The sequence below is a fragment of the Chiloscyllium punctatum genome, chromosome 40 (assembly GCF_047496795.1).
Source record: "Chiloscyllium punctatum isolate Juve2018m chromosome 40, sChiPun1.3, whole genome shotgun sequence".
Lineage (NCBI taxonomy): Eukaryota > Metazoa > Chordata > Chondrichthyes > Orectolobiformes > Hemiscylliidae > Chiloscyllium > Chiloscyllium punctatum.
This window is the reverse complement of record NC_092778.1, coordinates 2,179,068-2,194,894: the sequence shown is the minus strand read 5'-3', so window position 1 is coordinate 2,194,894 and position 15,827 is coordinate 2,179,068. Positions and strand designations below refer to the sequence as shown.

The following is a 15,827-nucleotide window of genomic DNA, read 5'->3' as shown; positions in this document are numbered from 1 at the left end:
TCCTTGTAACTAGCTTTCCAATTCAACTGTATTTATAGACTCCTAACAATCTGAATTGAGGTTTAAAATCATTCTCTTAGACCCACAACCCTTTGCCTTAAAGTGAATGAAAAATTCTATCATGCTTTATGATCGCTGTCACCTATAGCTTCTTTTATATAAGGTTAGCGATTAACTTTTGTTTCATTGCTCACTAATAAGTCTAGAATAGTTTGCTCTCGATGTCTCTACAATACAGGTCTTTCTGCTATAATGTTAGCGCAAATTCGCTATAACATGATTACATCACCAACACTAAGCACTGTTTCTAAAGCACAATTTCTTTCATAACGCAGGGCTGCACAAGATTGCAACCATTGCAATATAGAACTACTGATATAGGGGCCTGGGGAAGTGCCCTAACTATATTCAATGAACCCATTTCCCAGGCTACCTTTGATTATTGGATTCAATCGATCAACATATAAACTCACCTATGATTTTGAGGTACCTTTCTTAGATGCCCTTGTCCTACAATGTAACTATATAAAAACAAAATTACTTCCACAAGTAAACTTCTTCCTTTCCAATTTCTTATCGCTGCTCAAACTGGTTCACTATTTTTCCCTTTTGAGGCAAAGCCATTTGTCACCACTGTACTAATTACACCCTTTAGCAACAAAGCTATCCCACCATCTTTTCCCAAGTTCCTACATTTCCTTATGATAGGTGTGATAAGGATAGCTATAAAGATAGTCTTAACTTCATAACTCTTCATGTTCTTCTTACTGCCTTGTAAAAGTTTATTCACCTAAAAAAAAAAGAGTTGTGCAATGACAACTGTATTTAAAAAAATACAAACAGTGACCATTCTCAAGCAAAGCATCAACCAAAGTAGAACAAGGAAGTCAACTTAAGTTAAATTAAGTGCTGTCAAAAAAATGCCTCATGGATTGACAGAGGGGTTGTGCTCATAATTATTTCCATTGAAATTAACTGGGGAGAAGCAGGTCAGGCACACAATGTTATTCACATAGAAACAAACAAACAAAAGGGCAAGTAGTCATCATGGCAAGGGTGAGCTCCAAATCATATACTGCCATCAGAATTAATGCCTCTAAGAACTTTAGTAATACTGCTACGTCAACCATCCACACTATTCCAGGGAAATAGACTTGAGAGACATGAGACAGGAATGAACAGTCTCAAGACTGAAAAATGCCTAAAATGAGGCTGCCATAAACAGGGAAGAAGTCACAACCCTAAAACAGGACACTGTGCCCAACCAGCAATACTTGCTAAACAGGCACAAAGATGACACAGAACAGACCGCAAGGGATCTTTAATCAATCAGGATGCAATACGAAATGCATGGATACTAAAGCAGCCGAAAAGAAAACATGCTTCTGTTATAAGCCTAGATATTGTAGTTATGGATAAGTCAGATCCTGGAGAGTAATCTCTGGCTTATCAAACAATAAGCTTTATTGATTCTGTTCATGTACCATGGTGGTCAGTCACTGATCTTAATATAAACACCAGAAAGAAAGATTCAACAGAATGGGCAGCTTGGTCTCCAGATTTCTGAGTCAAAGCTGCATGAGCTGCAAATGCTTATTGCAGATGTTTCCCAGATCACACTGGCATCCGATAGTGTTCACATGCTACATCCATGACAGATGCCAGTCTTAATGGGTTTTAATTCATTACGTAATTCTATTATTTTCTTATATCATTTGTTGACTAGTTTTATGTACAAGCTTTATGGACAGTTTATGACTGTTCCGACTAGTTTTATGCACAAATTTTATCAACAATGATATTACAGATATCCAAACCTCAGTGACAGGTAACCCATTACAACTTTAAAACACATTGTTCAGCTGGCACAACTGTAATCAGTTTCTTTTTGGCAAATTTCACTCAATTTATTTTCTTTCATTCATGTCTCTTCTCCATACCCTTGAACAAATCACAAATGTAACTTACTTATCCCTTAACATGTGATCCTTAAAGTCAGATTTTGAAAACCTTGTTAGGTATCTTCCTCTGTCAAGACATCAATAGCCTTTTGTCTCTGGACCTTTTCTCTAAGCCATTCAGAATTTTTTTTAGACCTAGTTATTTTGGAAACTGCTAAACTAACAGCACATCTGCTGTTAGAGACTTTTGCTCTCAATGAAATCTGCAGAATTGTCAGGCTCCTTCTGGATGTTTCCGACTGTGTGTGTTACTGGACTTCAACAGCAGTTTTTTAAATCCCCTCTCTTCCATCCTCTTTCCTAACACACAACTATTTACCCCAAAAGTTTTAAAGACTTAATTAACAGAGACAAACAAATCATGTACCTAGACATCCTAGTACCACTGTCAGAACATATTTAAAATGAACTAAAATCCATATTCTCCTTTTTCTTCATACACACTATATAGAAATAAAAATTTTAGGATATATCATTCCTCTATTTTAGAACCCAAGAATAATACATTAAGAACCTTCAACAAACCTCCAAATCAAAACTGCTGCAAATTCATTCTTTTCCAATGTGGAGGATTGACTGGCTAATGTTACCATACTTCTCTCTGTCATTTATTTTAATGAACAATATTAGCTGGGCGTCAACTTAGCCTTTTCCATGGAACTACTTACAATTTCTTTTTTCATTTGATGGGAGTGGCATTGTGGGGGAGCAATGCTCTTCCCCAATTAATTTCTATGAAAATAATTATGAGGATAAATCCTTCATCATTCTGTCACAGACTCCTATAGCATAGAATGGACCCTTCAGTCCAACCAGTCCATGCCGAACGTAATCCCAAACTAAACTAGTCCCACTAGCTTGTGCCTGGCCCTTACCCCTTAAAACCTTTCCTATTCATGTACTTATTCAAATGTCTTTTAAATGTTGGAAGTATACCCACATCCACCACTTCCTCAGGAAGTCCATTCCACACAAAGTACCTGCTGTGTAAAAAATGTGCCCATTTAAAAAAACATTCTCTCCCATCACCTTCAAAATATGCCCCCTAGTCTTGAAATCCCCCATCCTAGGGAAAAGACAATTATTATTAACTTTACCTATGTCCCTCATTAGATTTGATTCTAACAATGTTTAGTTGAAATTAAGTTGAATACTGACTACGCAGTGTGTGGCTGAAGCCACTTGAAGGCCAGAGCAGATTGGGTAGCAGGTTCTCTTCGCTGCAAGATATTCATCTATAAATTGGGATTTTGCACAATGACAGTTTCCATGTCTATCGACCAGTACATTTTTAGAGCTAAATTCCACAATTTTCTATGGAAGAATTTTAAAGAAAACATGAATTTCTGGAATGCTTCGTGACCTCAAGAATATCCCAAAGCTAGTTACAGCTAATGAAGCATAGTTACTATTATAATTTAACAAACTTACAACTTCTAGTTTGCTAGTCCATTACCATACTTTTGTAACTGCATTGTATGAAAAAATCTGATGTCAGAATTAAAACAAAACAATGGAAACTGTCTGGCTGTGGAAAACAGAACTTAAAAAAACATTAGAAGAATGTTTTCTTTCATTCTTGATTAATACCAGTGTTCAAGTCTCATTTGTGCCACATCACTTCAATAGGATATATGTGAAGATTGAGGACACGCACCTGAAGTTGGAGTTGTTTGACTTTGGCATTTTGCTACAAGTTAGCCAGAGGGCTTGTAACTTCTTGTCCATGTCTGGTACGCTGCGATAGAATTGAACTAAAAGTTAATTAGTAGGCATTGGGAAATTGCCAGTTCAACTTATGCATATTTGATTTACTTAAACATAACATTGTATGAAACACAAGTATAATATGGTGTAATGTAATGCACTTAATCCCGACCTTGCAGCCTGGACCCATTCATCATAAAGCTGGTATGTCATTAAAGGTTCTGGTAGCTCTCTCAGATATGATTTCAAGGCACCTAAAGGCAAAGAAACAATAAGTTGACATAAGGAGGTACTCTCCAGGCTCATCAGAATTTGGCAATGATTTATTATGTGAGCTAGAATCTTTTCAATACACACAAGCATACCATAACAAGTATAGAATAATAAAATGTGGTTCAGGACACGAGTAGGGTCATTAATCACTGTTACTTCAATGCTGGTCTTTTATCAAAGCTTGTTAACTTATCCAAGAATATGATTCGACTGGCACCAGTTGCCTTTCAGTATTTCTTTCTTCATGGTGGTAATCTAGTGAAAACTGACAGTACACTGTTCAGCCAGCCCCATCCATGAGAGAATTTCTTTCTGAAACGCATTTCAATGTTGCAATCCCAAGGTATAGTTGCCTTCCCAATCGACGGCTGTGGTCATCGCCTCGAAAACAGTTACTCTAATTTGTTTGCTCTTCCACAAATTATTTCTCTCCACCATCTCATTTCTGCTCTAACTCCAAAAGACTAATTCTGTAGAAAATTAAAACCCACTTATTTAAACACTGAGGTTAAGCACTTCATTCCATTCAAAAAATACTAGAGTCCATTGCAGCAAATTTCAAATGTGACCACCATTAACATCACAGGATGCCACTAAAATCAGACACTTGACTGGATCAGCCACATAAAAACTGTGGCAATAAAAATTAGTCATAAGCAGGATATTCTCTGACAAGTAATTGACTTCTTGTTTCCTCAAAAACCATTACATTACCTACAAGGCACAGGCCAGAAATAGTAGTGACAGAGTTTCTTCCTCATTTGCCTGAGTGGGTGCAGGTCCAACAACGTTTAAGAAGCTCAATACCATCCATGGGAAGAACATTATATTGACTGGAACAATATCCATAGTATTTAAGATTCATTCCCTCCATAAATGGTACAGCAACGGTAGATGTGCACCATCTACAAAATGTAATGCAATAACTCACGAAGATTGCTTTCAACATCACTTCCAAACCAATGACCTTTACCATGTAGAACTATCACGTGCCTTGGAATATGCTTCCAAATGACACACTATCCCGACTTGAAAACACATTGCTGCTCAAAGATGCCCCGGGTCAAAACCCTGAAATGCCTTAAGGAATTACATTGAGAACGCATGCCACAAGTACTCCAGTGGTTTCAGTTAACAATTCACCATCACATTCTCAAAGGCTTTTAAGTGGGGGCCTTGCCAGTGATACCCAATCCACAAACACATTTTTAAAAGTGTTTAAATTCTGGTAAAATTATAAACAACCTGATTGAAATCCAAAATGCCTTGGCTTTCATCCAAAAACATTACCTGCAACAGCATGTTGATCAGAATAGAATTCGTCCAGCTGTGAGGCAGAGCAGTCCAATGCAGCTTTTAGCTTTTTCAATTTAGAAGCTCCTGCAGCAATTCGGAACAGCCCCTGTATTACAACAGGAACACAACCATTACACATGATAAAGGAGAGAGAAAATATGAAGTAGTTTAAAAGAAGGAATGCGTATAATGCACATCAGGTGAATTTTATAAGTCAAAACAGGCCAGATGCAATAAGTTAAGAGAAAGTGAAAAAGAAAATAAGACCAACCGGGAGAGAAGAAGAAAATAAGGAGGCTGTAAGACTTCTTCCAGCATATGAATAATTAGTAGCAGCATGAGGAATGGTAGGTTGTATTAGTGACAAAGATAGTGAAATACGCTTGGAGGAACAGAGCATGGCTATCATTCATTACTTTCTATTGGCATTTACTAAGGGGCAGGACACTGAAAATATTTGTAAATTAAAATTACTTCAGACCCTGGTGTTCACAAGTGATTACTTTTCACATGAGGATAATACTCCACTCCTAAAGTACAAAACCATAAGGCGTCATAGTCAAATCTGATGTTTTTTCTCCTATATGTGGATCCTATATGTCTGTCATCGTTGGGATACTGAGGCTGGATGCAGTGTTACAATAAGATATCTTGACTAAGACCATCCAAACCCCCAGAGATCTGAACCCCCAAAATGTTGTATCCAAGTACCCTAATCATTTACATTCCAAGCTATATCCCAGAACTTTAATATACATTATATTTTATGCATAGATTTGCATTCAAACAGCAGCAGTTGGAGTGTACATCCAGCATCCAGAGCTGAATGAACAACAAACACTCGATTAAAAAAAAAATCAGCTGGTCGATAGCATGAGATTATTGAAACTGTTACCTCTACCTTCACATTTTATTCAACATTCAGTGTAAAAGTCTGCATTGTAAATTTAATCAGCTCCTTGAACAGGTCCCAGGGTAAACCTTAACTAGGACTAGAAAAAAAATCAAGCATATAGAGGGAAGTTGCTAACGTATCTCTGGCAGTTTCTTGTTTCTTTCATAGCCAGGAAAATGTAGTGGATCAGCCATGATTAATTTAAAAAAAAAGAGGTGAGGTGACAGAACTGACACTTTGCTTAAAATGGAAATGAGTATTGATTAGTTATGCATGTAAATGAATGTTTTAATCAAAGACCTCACCTCCTCTTTCATCCCTGTTTCCAACAGCATCATTACACATGCCTCGATAGGAAGTGCTATCTCACGACCACTACGCTTGAGATGTTCATCTAATGCGGTTCCAAATGCAGGTTTCTCTGTCCATGTATCTAAGAAAGATCAATGGGAAAGAAATAAATTCACCAATTAACAAAATAAGACTGACAGCTCCACAATAAAGCTTTTGTTGCAATAACTGTCAACTGAATGATTTAAGTTTCAATTTAATATGGCCTCTCGACAATGTATTATAAAACATTATTTATTAAGAATGCAAATAACTTGAATAACCCAACACGTTACAGAAACCACTTATGGAAAGTTCCATTATTCTCCATGGATAAGCAAGAATTTATCAACACCTTTTAATGTTGTCATTAATTGACAATGAAAGAGAAAATAATGATGATGGTGTATTGATCAGAAAAAACAAATACTGGCTCAATACTAAGTTGAAAAATTGAAAAAAGAAAGTTTCAGAGTAAAAGGTTGCAGAAGAGAGGGAAGAAAGTAAAATGATTGATGTCATATAGGCATAATGAAACTAAATGCTGCTAATACTGTACCTTGCTGGTTTTGGATTGTAGGAAGAACCCCCTCTAGGACTTTTAACGATTTTCTATGGTAATCTGCTTGTGCTTCTAATAACTGAGAACAGAACCCAAATTGTCATCAAAAATTCTATTTGCATAAGTAGTAACCTTAAGACAATGAAATATAATTCTTGTAATCTCAACAAAAAGCTTAAGGCTTCAGGAGAAAGGTCCAAGTACATATGAGTCAGTGCCAATGTAAAACACTCACCGTTACAAAATATTTTGCATAATCACTTTCTTTGGAATTGAAGTTGTACATATCAGCTGCAAGTTGATCCTGCAAATAGAAGTGCCTCATTTTAGAATCCCAAACACATAACATCAGAGATAATGCACAGTACTGACTGACAGAGATTACAAATTTGCTTCACCAAATTAACAGTTAATAAAAGAACAGTAAGAAGATTATTGAAGAAGAAAACAAAGAACTGCAGGTGCTGAAGATCTAAACAAAAGAAATCAATTTGTGGGGGAAAGTCAGGTCTGGCAGCATCTGTGAAGAGAAAGCAAACTTAATGTTTCAATTTCAATAACCCATCTTCAGGACTCAAGCTGAGGTGCCAGAGGACTGTTAACAGCCGTTATTAAAAAAAGGGATAGATCAAGAAATCACAAGATGGTCAACCTCAGTGATGGGAAAGTTATTAGAAAGAATTCTGAAGGACAAAATATATCTGCATCAGGGGAGACAAAGATTAATCAGGGATAATCAGCATGGATTTGTTAAGGGAAGGTTACGTATGACAACTTTGAACAAATCTTTTGAGGAGATAACAGGAGTTGTGAACATAGAAATGCATTTGACGTGGTCTACACAGACTTTAGTAAGGCTTTTGATAAGGTCACTGATGACAGACTGGCCAAGAAAGAAAGAGTGCGTAGGATTGAAGGCAATGTGGCTAATTGGATCCAAAACCACCCAGGAGTTGGGAAGCAGAGATTAATTGTGCAGGGACGTTTCTGTGACTGAAAGTCTTTTTTCAGTGGGATTCTACAGGCCTTGCTGATGGGGTTATTGATGTTAATGATTTGGACTTAAATGTAAGGGTTAGGATCATGATGTTCACAATGATATGAAAAGCGGTACTGTGGTAAGTAGTAATAGAAGGACACCTATAAACCGCATGAGGATATCACAGACTGCTCAGGTCGCAGAGCAATGGTAATGAACTTCAATGATGCTAAGTGAGAGGCAATGAATTTGGGAGGGCTAACAAGACAAAGGATTATGCTCCGAATGGTAGCATCTAGGAAACGATTGAAGATCAGAGGGAGCATGGTGTTTGCATCCACAGATTCCTGAAGGTAGCAAGGTCGGTAAGATAATGTGACTCAGAAGGCATATAAGGTTCTGTCTTTGTCAAGAACACAGGAAGTTGATGGAACTGTAGAAAATGCTGTGTAGGTCACAAAAGGAGTACTGTGTGCAGTTCTGATCATATTATGATGAGGTGGTGATTGCACTCGGGTGGGTACCGGACAGCTTTGTCAGGACATTGCCTGGGCTAAAAGGAAAGATGGATAGGCTGGGATAATTTTTCTTGGAGTAGCAAAGATAGAGAGATGACTCGATTATGATGTACAAGATTATAAGTGTCATAGATAGAGTGGATAAGAAGGCACCTTTGTAAAATAGTAGACGGTCAATAACTGGGGACATGGATTGAACACAAGAGGTAAAAAGCTAAGAGGAAAATTAAGAAGAAATGCTTTTCATGCAGAAGGTGGTGGGAATCTAGAACTTGCTACCTGAATGGGTGGATGAGTCAGAAACTCTTGTAACACTACGTAGAAGGTATTCACTTGCATTGCTATAGCTTCAATGAGCTGGGAAGTGGGATCAATGCATTCAGTGCTTTGATACCCAACAAAGACAAGAATGGCCTCTTTCTGGGCTGTAAGCATCTACAAGTCTAAACCAGGGTTTTCTGGGATTTCTCTCTGCAGAATTCCCCTGCGTCAGTAAAGATTGTGGCATTTGAGTCTTGCATTCCAACCTTGGCTCAAGGAAAAGTTGGTCGCGCGCTCAGGCACTAAGAAGAAGTCAGTTTAAAAGTTGAACAGGGGTCTAATCTCAATGTACAGTTCTTAAATTAAAACATGGATTTTCAAAAAAAAAGCTACAATTGATTCAGGAAGTGATGAACCTCACTGCCAGCAAGCTTTAAAACTCCAGCAAGATTCAATCATATTCATCATATACTTTGTTCACCAGAAAAATAGATTTGATTGAGACATAAGTATATTAAGTAAGCAAAACAAAGATTAATATAGGAGTTACCATGGAAACTCCATCCCACATACAGGTCATTCTGCTATAACATGCATTTTGTTAATGCAAATTCGTTGTAATGCAATTGACAAATTGGGAGACTCGCTAAAACTTTTAAAATGTGTTGGCTATAACACTATTACATCACCAATAGTAATCACAGTTTATAAAGTGTGATTTTTCTATAATACAAGAGCACAACCATCGTGTCAGAGAGCTACTTGTAACAGGAAAAGGGTAGACCTAGAAGGGGGCATGGAGTTGACACACATACGCTATTACGTAAATTAGTGCTCAGCACAGACAACATAGTGTATAAACAATAGGTTAGTCATAAAAAATAAAGCCTAGAAAGACTAATGGCAACATCACATCAGGATGTGAAAGTAAAATGTTTAAAATATACTGAAACTATCCAGTTAATAAGAATGGCAAAGATTCATAAAATATATCATTAGAAAGCAGAATAAAACACTGCTCAAAGACAGAAAAGCAAAGCATCTTTATTGATAAACCTTGAATGAACATTTTATTCTTTAATCTTAAAAGAATCAGCAATGAAAGGGTTATGAAAAAAAAACTACATACAAGCTCCTAACTTCATAAAGGAATCTTCACTGAATAATTAAGGAATGATGTTAAATGATACAGACTTTCATGAAAGTGGGAGGACCATGTAGAGGGTTGGCACCTACATAAGCAAAGGAGGAGGAGTCAAGACAAGACTAAAAAACAACACCCTTCCATGAAAATTTCAGAAGCTTCAGACATGACTTCCCGAAAGGTATTTTGTTCCATGCAGAGAAGATATCTTATTCATTCAGGTTTTTAACATAAAACACTAAATGTTGATGAATTGTATATCTTTGACATTCCTCAATACTTGGAAGTATTTTCAAAGTTATTAATAACACCTGTTATGACATGGCGATGAACCCCTCTGTTAATTGAACTAACCACCCAGCAAAGCTCACTTGCCTTGTAATCTGTTAAAATGAGTGACAAAGAACTCCCCCAAATTCCACTTTTAAAGAAAATAATATCAATTTATTCTTTAACTCTAAAAGTGAACATTAAACAGCAACTATTAACAACTCTTAAGCCCCCCCCCCAACACGTTTTCTTAACTGCTTATTACCGGCCTTCAACTCTGTAGCAACATACTGTTCCAATAAAACACTTATTAAAATTACATAACTTAATTTCAAAACCATACAGCAGCTGTCATCTTCGGTGCCTTTCTTCTTCTAAATGAAGATTTCCCTGGGTTGTCTTTTGTTCTTTTTACTGTGAAGATGTTTCATATGAAAAGGTACCTTTGATGTGTCTTCAGTCTCTCTCTCTCTCGCTCTCTCAAGGGCTATAAATTCTGTGTTACGATCGAGCCCTCCACAATCACCTGAAGGAGCGTCGCTCCAAAAGCTAATGTGCTTCCAATTAAACCTGTTGGTCTATAACCTGGTGTTGTGTGATTTTTAACTCTCTTAATGGCAGTTGCTCTATCTGATTTTCAAAATGCCTACCTTTTTTATATCCCCAACATCAGATCATCTCACTGGTTCGATGTTGACAAAACAATAAATTCAAACTTGATTTGGTTTTAGTATCCTGGAGCATTAAACTGATTGGTTAAATTCAAATTGTTATCAAAACAGCAACCAACTCATATCTATTTCACAGCCAAATGTTACATAGTTTCAATTTTCCAGTACACTCAGACTGCTCTTGTAAGGTCTCTATGAAGAACAGCATTCACTCTCTCAAAAGGTAGTATATACCTTCAACTTCATAACACATCAAACTGGACTCTAATTGAATTGTATTACAAACTAATTAAGGTAGATTGTTGTAAAATTGTACAGTTTTGAATTACTTGTTACTTTGGTTAGACGCTTATCATGTGATTCTTATACCTAAAGTGTTATTCCAGCCATTTGGTTTGTCTCTAGCATCATCCCATCTTTGACTTTTTTTAAATTAACGTTTCGGGCATAAGCCCTTCTTCAGGCTTATGCCCGAAATGCCAATTCTCCTGCTCCTTGGATACTGCCTGACCTGCTGCGCTTTTCCAGCGACACATTTTTCAGCTCTGATCTCCAGCATCTGCAGTCCTCACTTTTTTGAAATTATCCTTCTTCCTTAATTACATGGACCATAGGTCATCCCTTCACTGGTTATTCAGTCATTGACACTTTACACACGCCATCTGACATTTTTGACCACCTGCAAAGACTTGTCATTCAGCCTGTTGACACTCCACTCCCACCATTTGTGCTATCTCTTAACACTCCTAATTACATGGAGTTATCTTGCAATTCTCTCTCCACCTATATATTCTTTGCCTGTGTGCTTTCCTCCACATCAGTTGATGAAGGAGCAGTGTTCCTAAAGCTTGTGACTTCGAATAAACCTCTTTGACTATAGCCTGGTATCACTGCTTCCGTGCTGTACATCCCTATGACTCTAACGTGACTTCTGACTTGTAACTTAAAACCAAGAAACTTCTGCACTCTTTGCACCATTGTAACTTACAAACAAAATACCAACTAGGAAGGCACAAGAGATCAAACAGAAAAACATTTCCCACAAATTATACCAAAACCTTTATAAAACAAATATCCATTACTGAAATACAGACTATGATTTCTCCATTCAAATCACCATATAAACATACCTTACACAGCTCCACTTTATTTCCAGCTTCATCCATTTCCTCCCTCAGTGAGTCAACTTTTGCTGCTACTGCTGGGAAATTGCCTCCTGAAAATGCAGCTTTGTTTGCTTGATTATACCTAAAACAAACCACAGGCAATTAATCTTCAAATCAGATGCATTTCCTCAAGCCCCAACACAGGTTCCAATCAAAAAGTTCCAACAAACACCAGATGCAAACCTGTTTCTAATTCCTCAGAGCCTTAAACTCAAACTAGTCTGAGCACTCAGAAGCAAAACCACATCCAATCTAACATCACTATGATCAACACTTCAGCTTGCAGAAATTCTCTCAAATGCTTTTATGGTTTATCAATAAATTGGTCCTGACTTTGGTTTGATTAATCATTCATTACTGTCAGTGATTAAGTTCATGTTGTCACCGATGGTTTTTGTTTTGTTACTGTTGAGATTACTGGCTAGTGTGAAAAGTGAAAAACAGATTACGGGTGCTAATGAACAACTTGAAAGCTATAAAATTCCTCTCATCTAAAAATGTTATGTTTGGTTATAGATTTGAAAGTATCACATTAAATTCTGTTACAATATAGAAACTCTTACCGCATTTTTGCCGAGTCCCAGTCTAGTACTAATTTAGCCAATTGCTTCCTCTGTTTTTGAATGTTAGGAATCTCCATCTTTTAAGAATGAACAAAAGTAATAAATCAGTAAACAGGTATTTACTACTATTCCACAAAATGTTCTTCTTTGGTCTCCTGAATGAGCAGCAGATAAAGCAAGTGATTCTCAACCTGAAAATTCAATAAATTCCTGAAGTCGGCATGTCATCCAAAAGTGAAGAATTATGCTGAAACTGAGCAGTCTACAGACAAATAACAGAAACTAAACTTGAACAAAACATTTGTGTGAAAGTATGAAAGGGGGAAGCAACAAGAGGTTTACTCACTTCTGCCAAGTTATTGAATGGCTCAAGGATCTCTCTCTCAATTTGAGATTCATAGGAGGCAAGCTCAAACGCCAGCTTATGTTCTGCTTCACTACATGTTTCCAGCAATTTCCTGAAACCAAACCAAACATGATCATGGGTACAAAGTAATAATGTTGATATCCCTCAAGATAATGATAAAGATTCTTTATGGACAAGTGCTTGCGTAAGAACTTGCTAATACAAATTAAACTGGGATAATGTTTTATTGGGTTCATCCCAACACAATCTGATAAAGTTAACATGGCAGAATTCAAAAAGGAAATTCGCAAATCAGAAAACTTTGAACGATTCACAATGGCGCATCCAGAAAGGTCGTGATCTTCTCTTCCAGCTCTATTTTGCCATTTCTTTGCTAGTTTCAGCTGGCTTGCCCAGTCTTATTCAGAGTTGCTGTTACCATGATCTATTTCAGAAATTAACTCTTTCTCAAAAATTGTTTATTCCTTTTTGGGTTGTCTTATTTGAGGTTTCCCTCTCAACTCATTTGCTAGTTGCCCCTTGCCTGACTCCTAACTTCATCTGCTTTGATTTTTGACAGCTTGCTGCACTACCGTTTTCCTCCTCCTTGCCCATCGATGAACCTTCTTTGTTAATGATTTTTTTCACAGGAGAGCTTTGTGAGGAGGGAGCTGTTGATCACCCATGCAGTAATCGTGTTCACTGTTCTGGCCTCGTGCTCCTCACAGTTTCCAGTTGGTTGTAGGTAACAGGCAGCATCATGGACAGGCTTTGTAGGGGTGGCCTGCCCCACCACATCAGTTTCACACTGCTCTGCTTGCAATCCTTTTCTAATTGTTTCATGCTTGCAAAAGCTTAGAATTGGCCATTGCATGACTGAATTTGCTGTTCGTCCAAAAGAATTCTAGGCTGTTCTGTGTAGCCCAAGTAGCTGTGTAAGTATCACCCAATTGAAATATAGGAAGAATGGTGGAGGATGGCTCCCTTGGTATTCACCTTCAAGATCAGCTTGACTTACTGTGTGCAGTCCAAATCCTGATCAGGTCTTTGATCTCAGTCCTGTTTGTAGCCAATTCAAGTACTCGGTGAAGGGAAGTAAGCATATCGACAGCAAAAATATGAATGTTCTAGAGATTGCAACAAAACCCTGTTGTGACAACAGTGTAAACAAGGGCACCATTGAGAAGACCAACCATGGTCCCTGTGTCCTGTTCCCCCTTCTCCTTGGATAGGGTAGTGATAGTAGGGGGTTTCAACCTCCCCAGCATCAATTGGGGTAGTCAATGTTTGAAAGGTCTGAAGAAAGCAGATTTTAAAATGCACCCAGAAGAGCTTTTTAAGCCAGTATGTAGAAGGCCTTACAAGAGAGGGGGCAGTTCTGGATTTAATTTTAGGTCACAAAGCTGGGCAAATGGTTGAGGTATCAGCATTTTGCAGACCATGATCATAACTTTATTAGATTCAAGACTGTTATGGAAAAGCATAAAGATGGGGTTGAAATCCAAATTCTCAAATGGTGAAAGGTTGATTTTAATAAGATTAATTAGGACTTGGCCAGAGTGGACTGGGAGCAGATAGTTTCAGGCAACTCTGACTCAGAACATTGAAATGCATTCAAGGAGGAAATGGGTATGCAGAGTCAACATGCTACAATAAAGACAAAGGGTGGGGCTATCCAATCCTGTGAAGGCTGATTATCAACTGATAAAATAACATTGGATTCAGAGAAAAAGGAAGCTTACCTCGGATCCTGAGGTCTCAAAACAGAAAAGGAGTACAGAACGTGCAAGAGGGAACTTAAGATAGAAATTAGGAGAGCTAAAGGGGATACGAGGGCAGGTAAAATAAAAGAAAATCCCAAGTTGTTTTCCAGATACATCAAGGGTTTAAAAAATAATTACAAGGGAACCAGTAGGGCCCTTGAAGGACCACAGTGGTAATTTATGCATGGAAAAAGAGCATGGAGGTAAGGAATCTAAATGAATATTTTGGGTCGGTGCTCATGAGTGAGATGGGCATTATGGTGATAGAAATCAGGGACAAGGTCTGTAATATAATTAAAGAAATTAGCACAGACAGAAAGGAAGTTCTGAGTGGACTGGCAGACTTAAAAGTAGATAAATCTCCAGGGTCAGATGAATTGCATCTAAAGCTGTTGAGTGAGGCAACAAGAGAGGTACCAGAAGGTGGGAGGACAATCAATATGATACTGTTATTCATCAAGGGAGCAAGACATAAACCAAGAAACGTCAGGCCAATCAGTCTAAGCTCAGTGGTGAGGAAACAAATAAAAGCAACTCAGAGACAGAATTAATCTGCACTTGGAGAGGTAGGGATTAATCAAGAACAGTCAGCACAGTTTTGTTAAGGGAAGATCGTGTCTGATCAACTTGTTAGAATTTTTTTGATAAGTAACCAGGTGTGTAGATGAGGACAATGATTTTGGATGTATTCTACTTGGATACCAGCACTTTCGATTAAGGCCAAATGAGAGACTACAAGCAAAAGAAAGAGCCCATGGATCAAAGGAAATTTGGCAAATCAGATCCACGGTTGGCTGAGCAGCATGTGATGGATGATGGGTATGTTTCCAACCAGAAATCTGTGTCCAGTGGGGTAGTATAGGGATCAGTAATAGGGTCCTTGCTATTTGTGGTTTATATAAATGATTTAGACTTGAAAGTAGGAGGCTTGATCAATAAGTTTCCAGATGACACAAAAATTACTGGGGGCTGGTGGGGGGCGGGTGATGTATAGTGAGGAGGATAGCCTCAGAATGCAATATGATATAACAAGCTAGTCAAATGGGTTGATCTGTCGCAAACGGAATTCAAAATGAATAAATTTGAATTGACGCAAGACAAACAAGGTAAGGGAATACTTGA

The 15,827-nt window shown here is 37.7% G+C and overlaps 1 protein-coding gene across 7 annotated transcripts in view; it reads right to left on the bottom strand.

Annotated features, from left to right (window-relative positions):
- arhgap17a (Rho GTPase activating protein 17a) overlaps nucleotides 1-15,827 on the bottom strand; it is a 131,126-nt gene that overhangs the window by 36,800 nt on the left and 78,499 nt on the right. For all 7 annotated transcript variants that reach the window (XM_072559152.1, XM_072559153.1, XM_072559149.1 and 4 more), the window contains 9 exons: nucleotides 12,943-13,054; nucleotides 12,597-12,673; nucleotides 11,998-12,115; nucleotides 7,260-7,328; nucleotides 7,022-7,103; nucleotides 6,438-6,565; nucleotides 5,232-5,343; nucleotides 3,841-3,922; nucleotides 3,619-3,699 (listed from right to left, as the gene is read on the bottom strand). In XM_072559152.1, coding sequence (XP_072415253.1) covers nucleotides 3,619-3,699; nucleotides 3,841-3,922; nucleotides 5,232-5,343; nucleotides 6,438-6,565; nucleotides 7,022-7,103; nucleotides 7,260-7,328; nucleotides 11,998-12,115; nucleotides 12,597-12,673; nucleotides 12,943-13,054 — 861 coding nt within the window. The remainder of the gene's footprint in view (nucleotides 1-3,618; nucleotides 3,700-3,840; nucleotides 3,923-5,231; nucleotides 5,344-6,437; nucleotides 6,566-7,021; nucleotides 7,104-7,259; nucleotides 7,329-11,997; nucleotides 12,116-12,596; nucleotides 12,674-12,942; nucleotides 13,055-15,827) is intronic.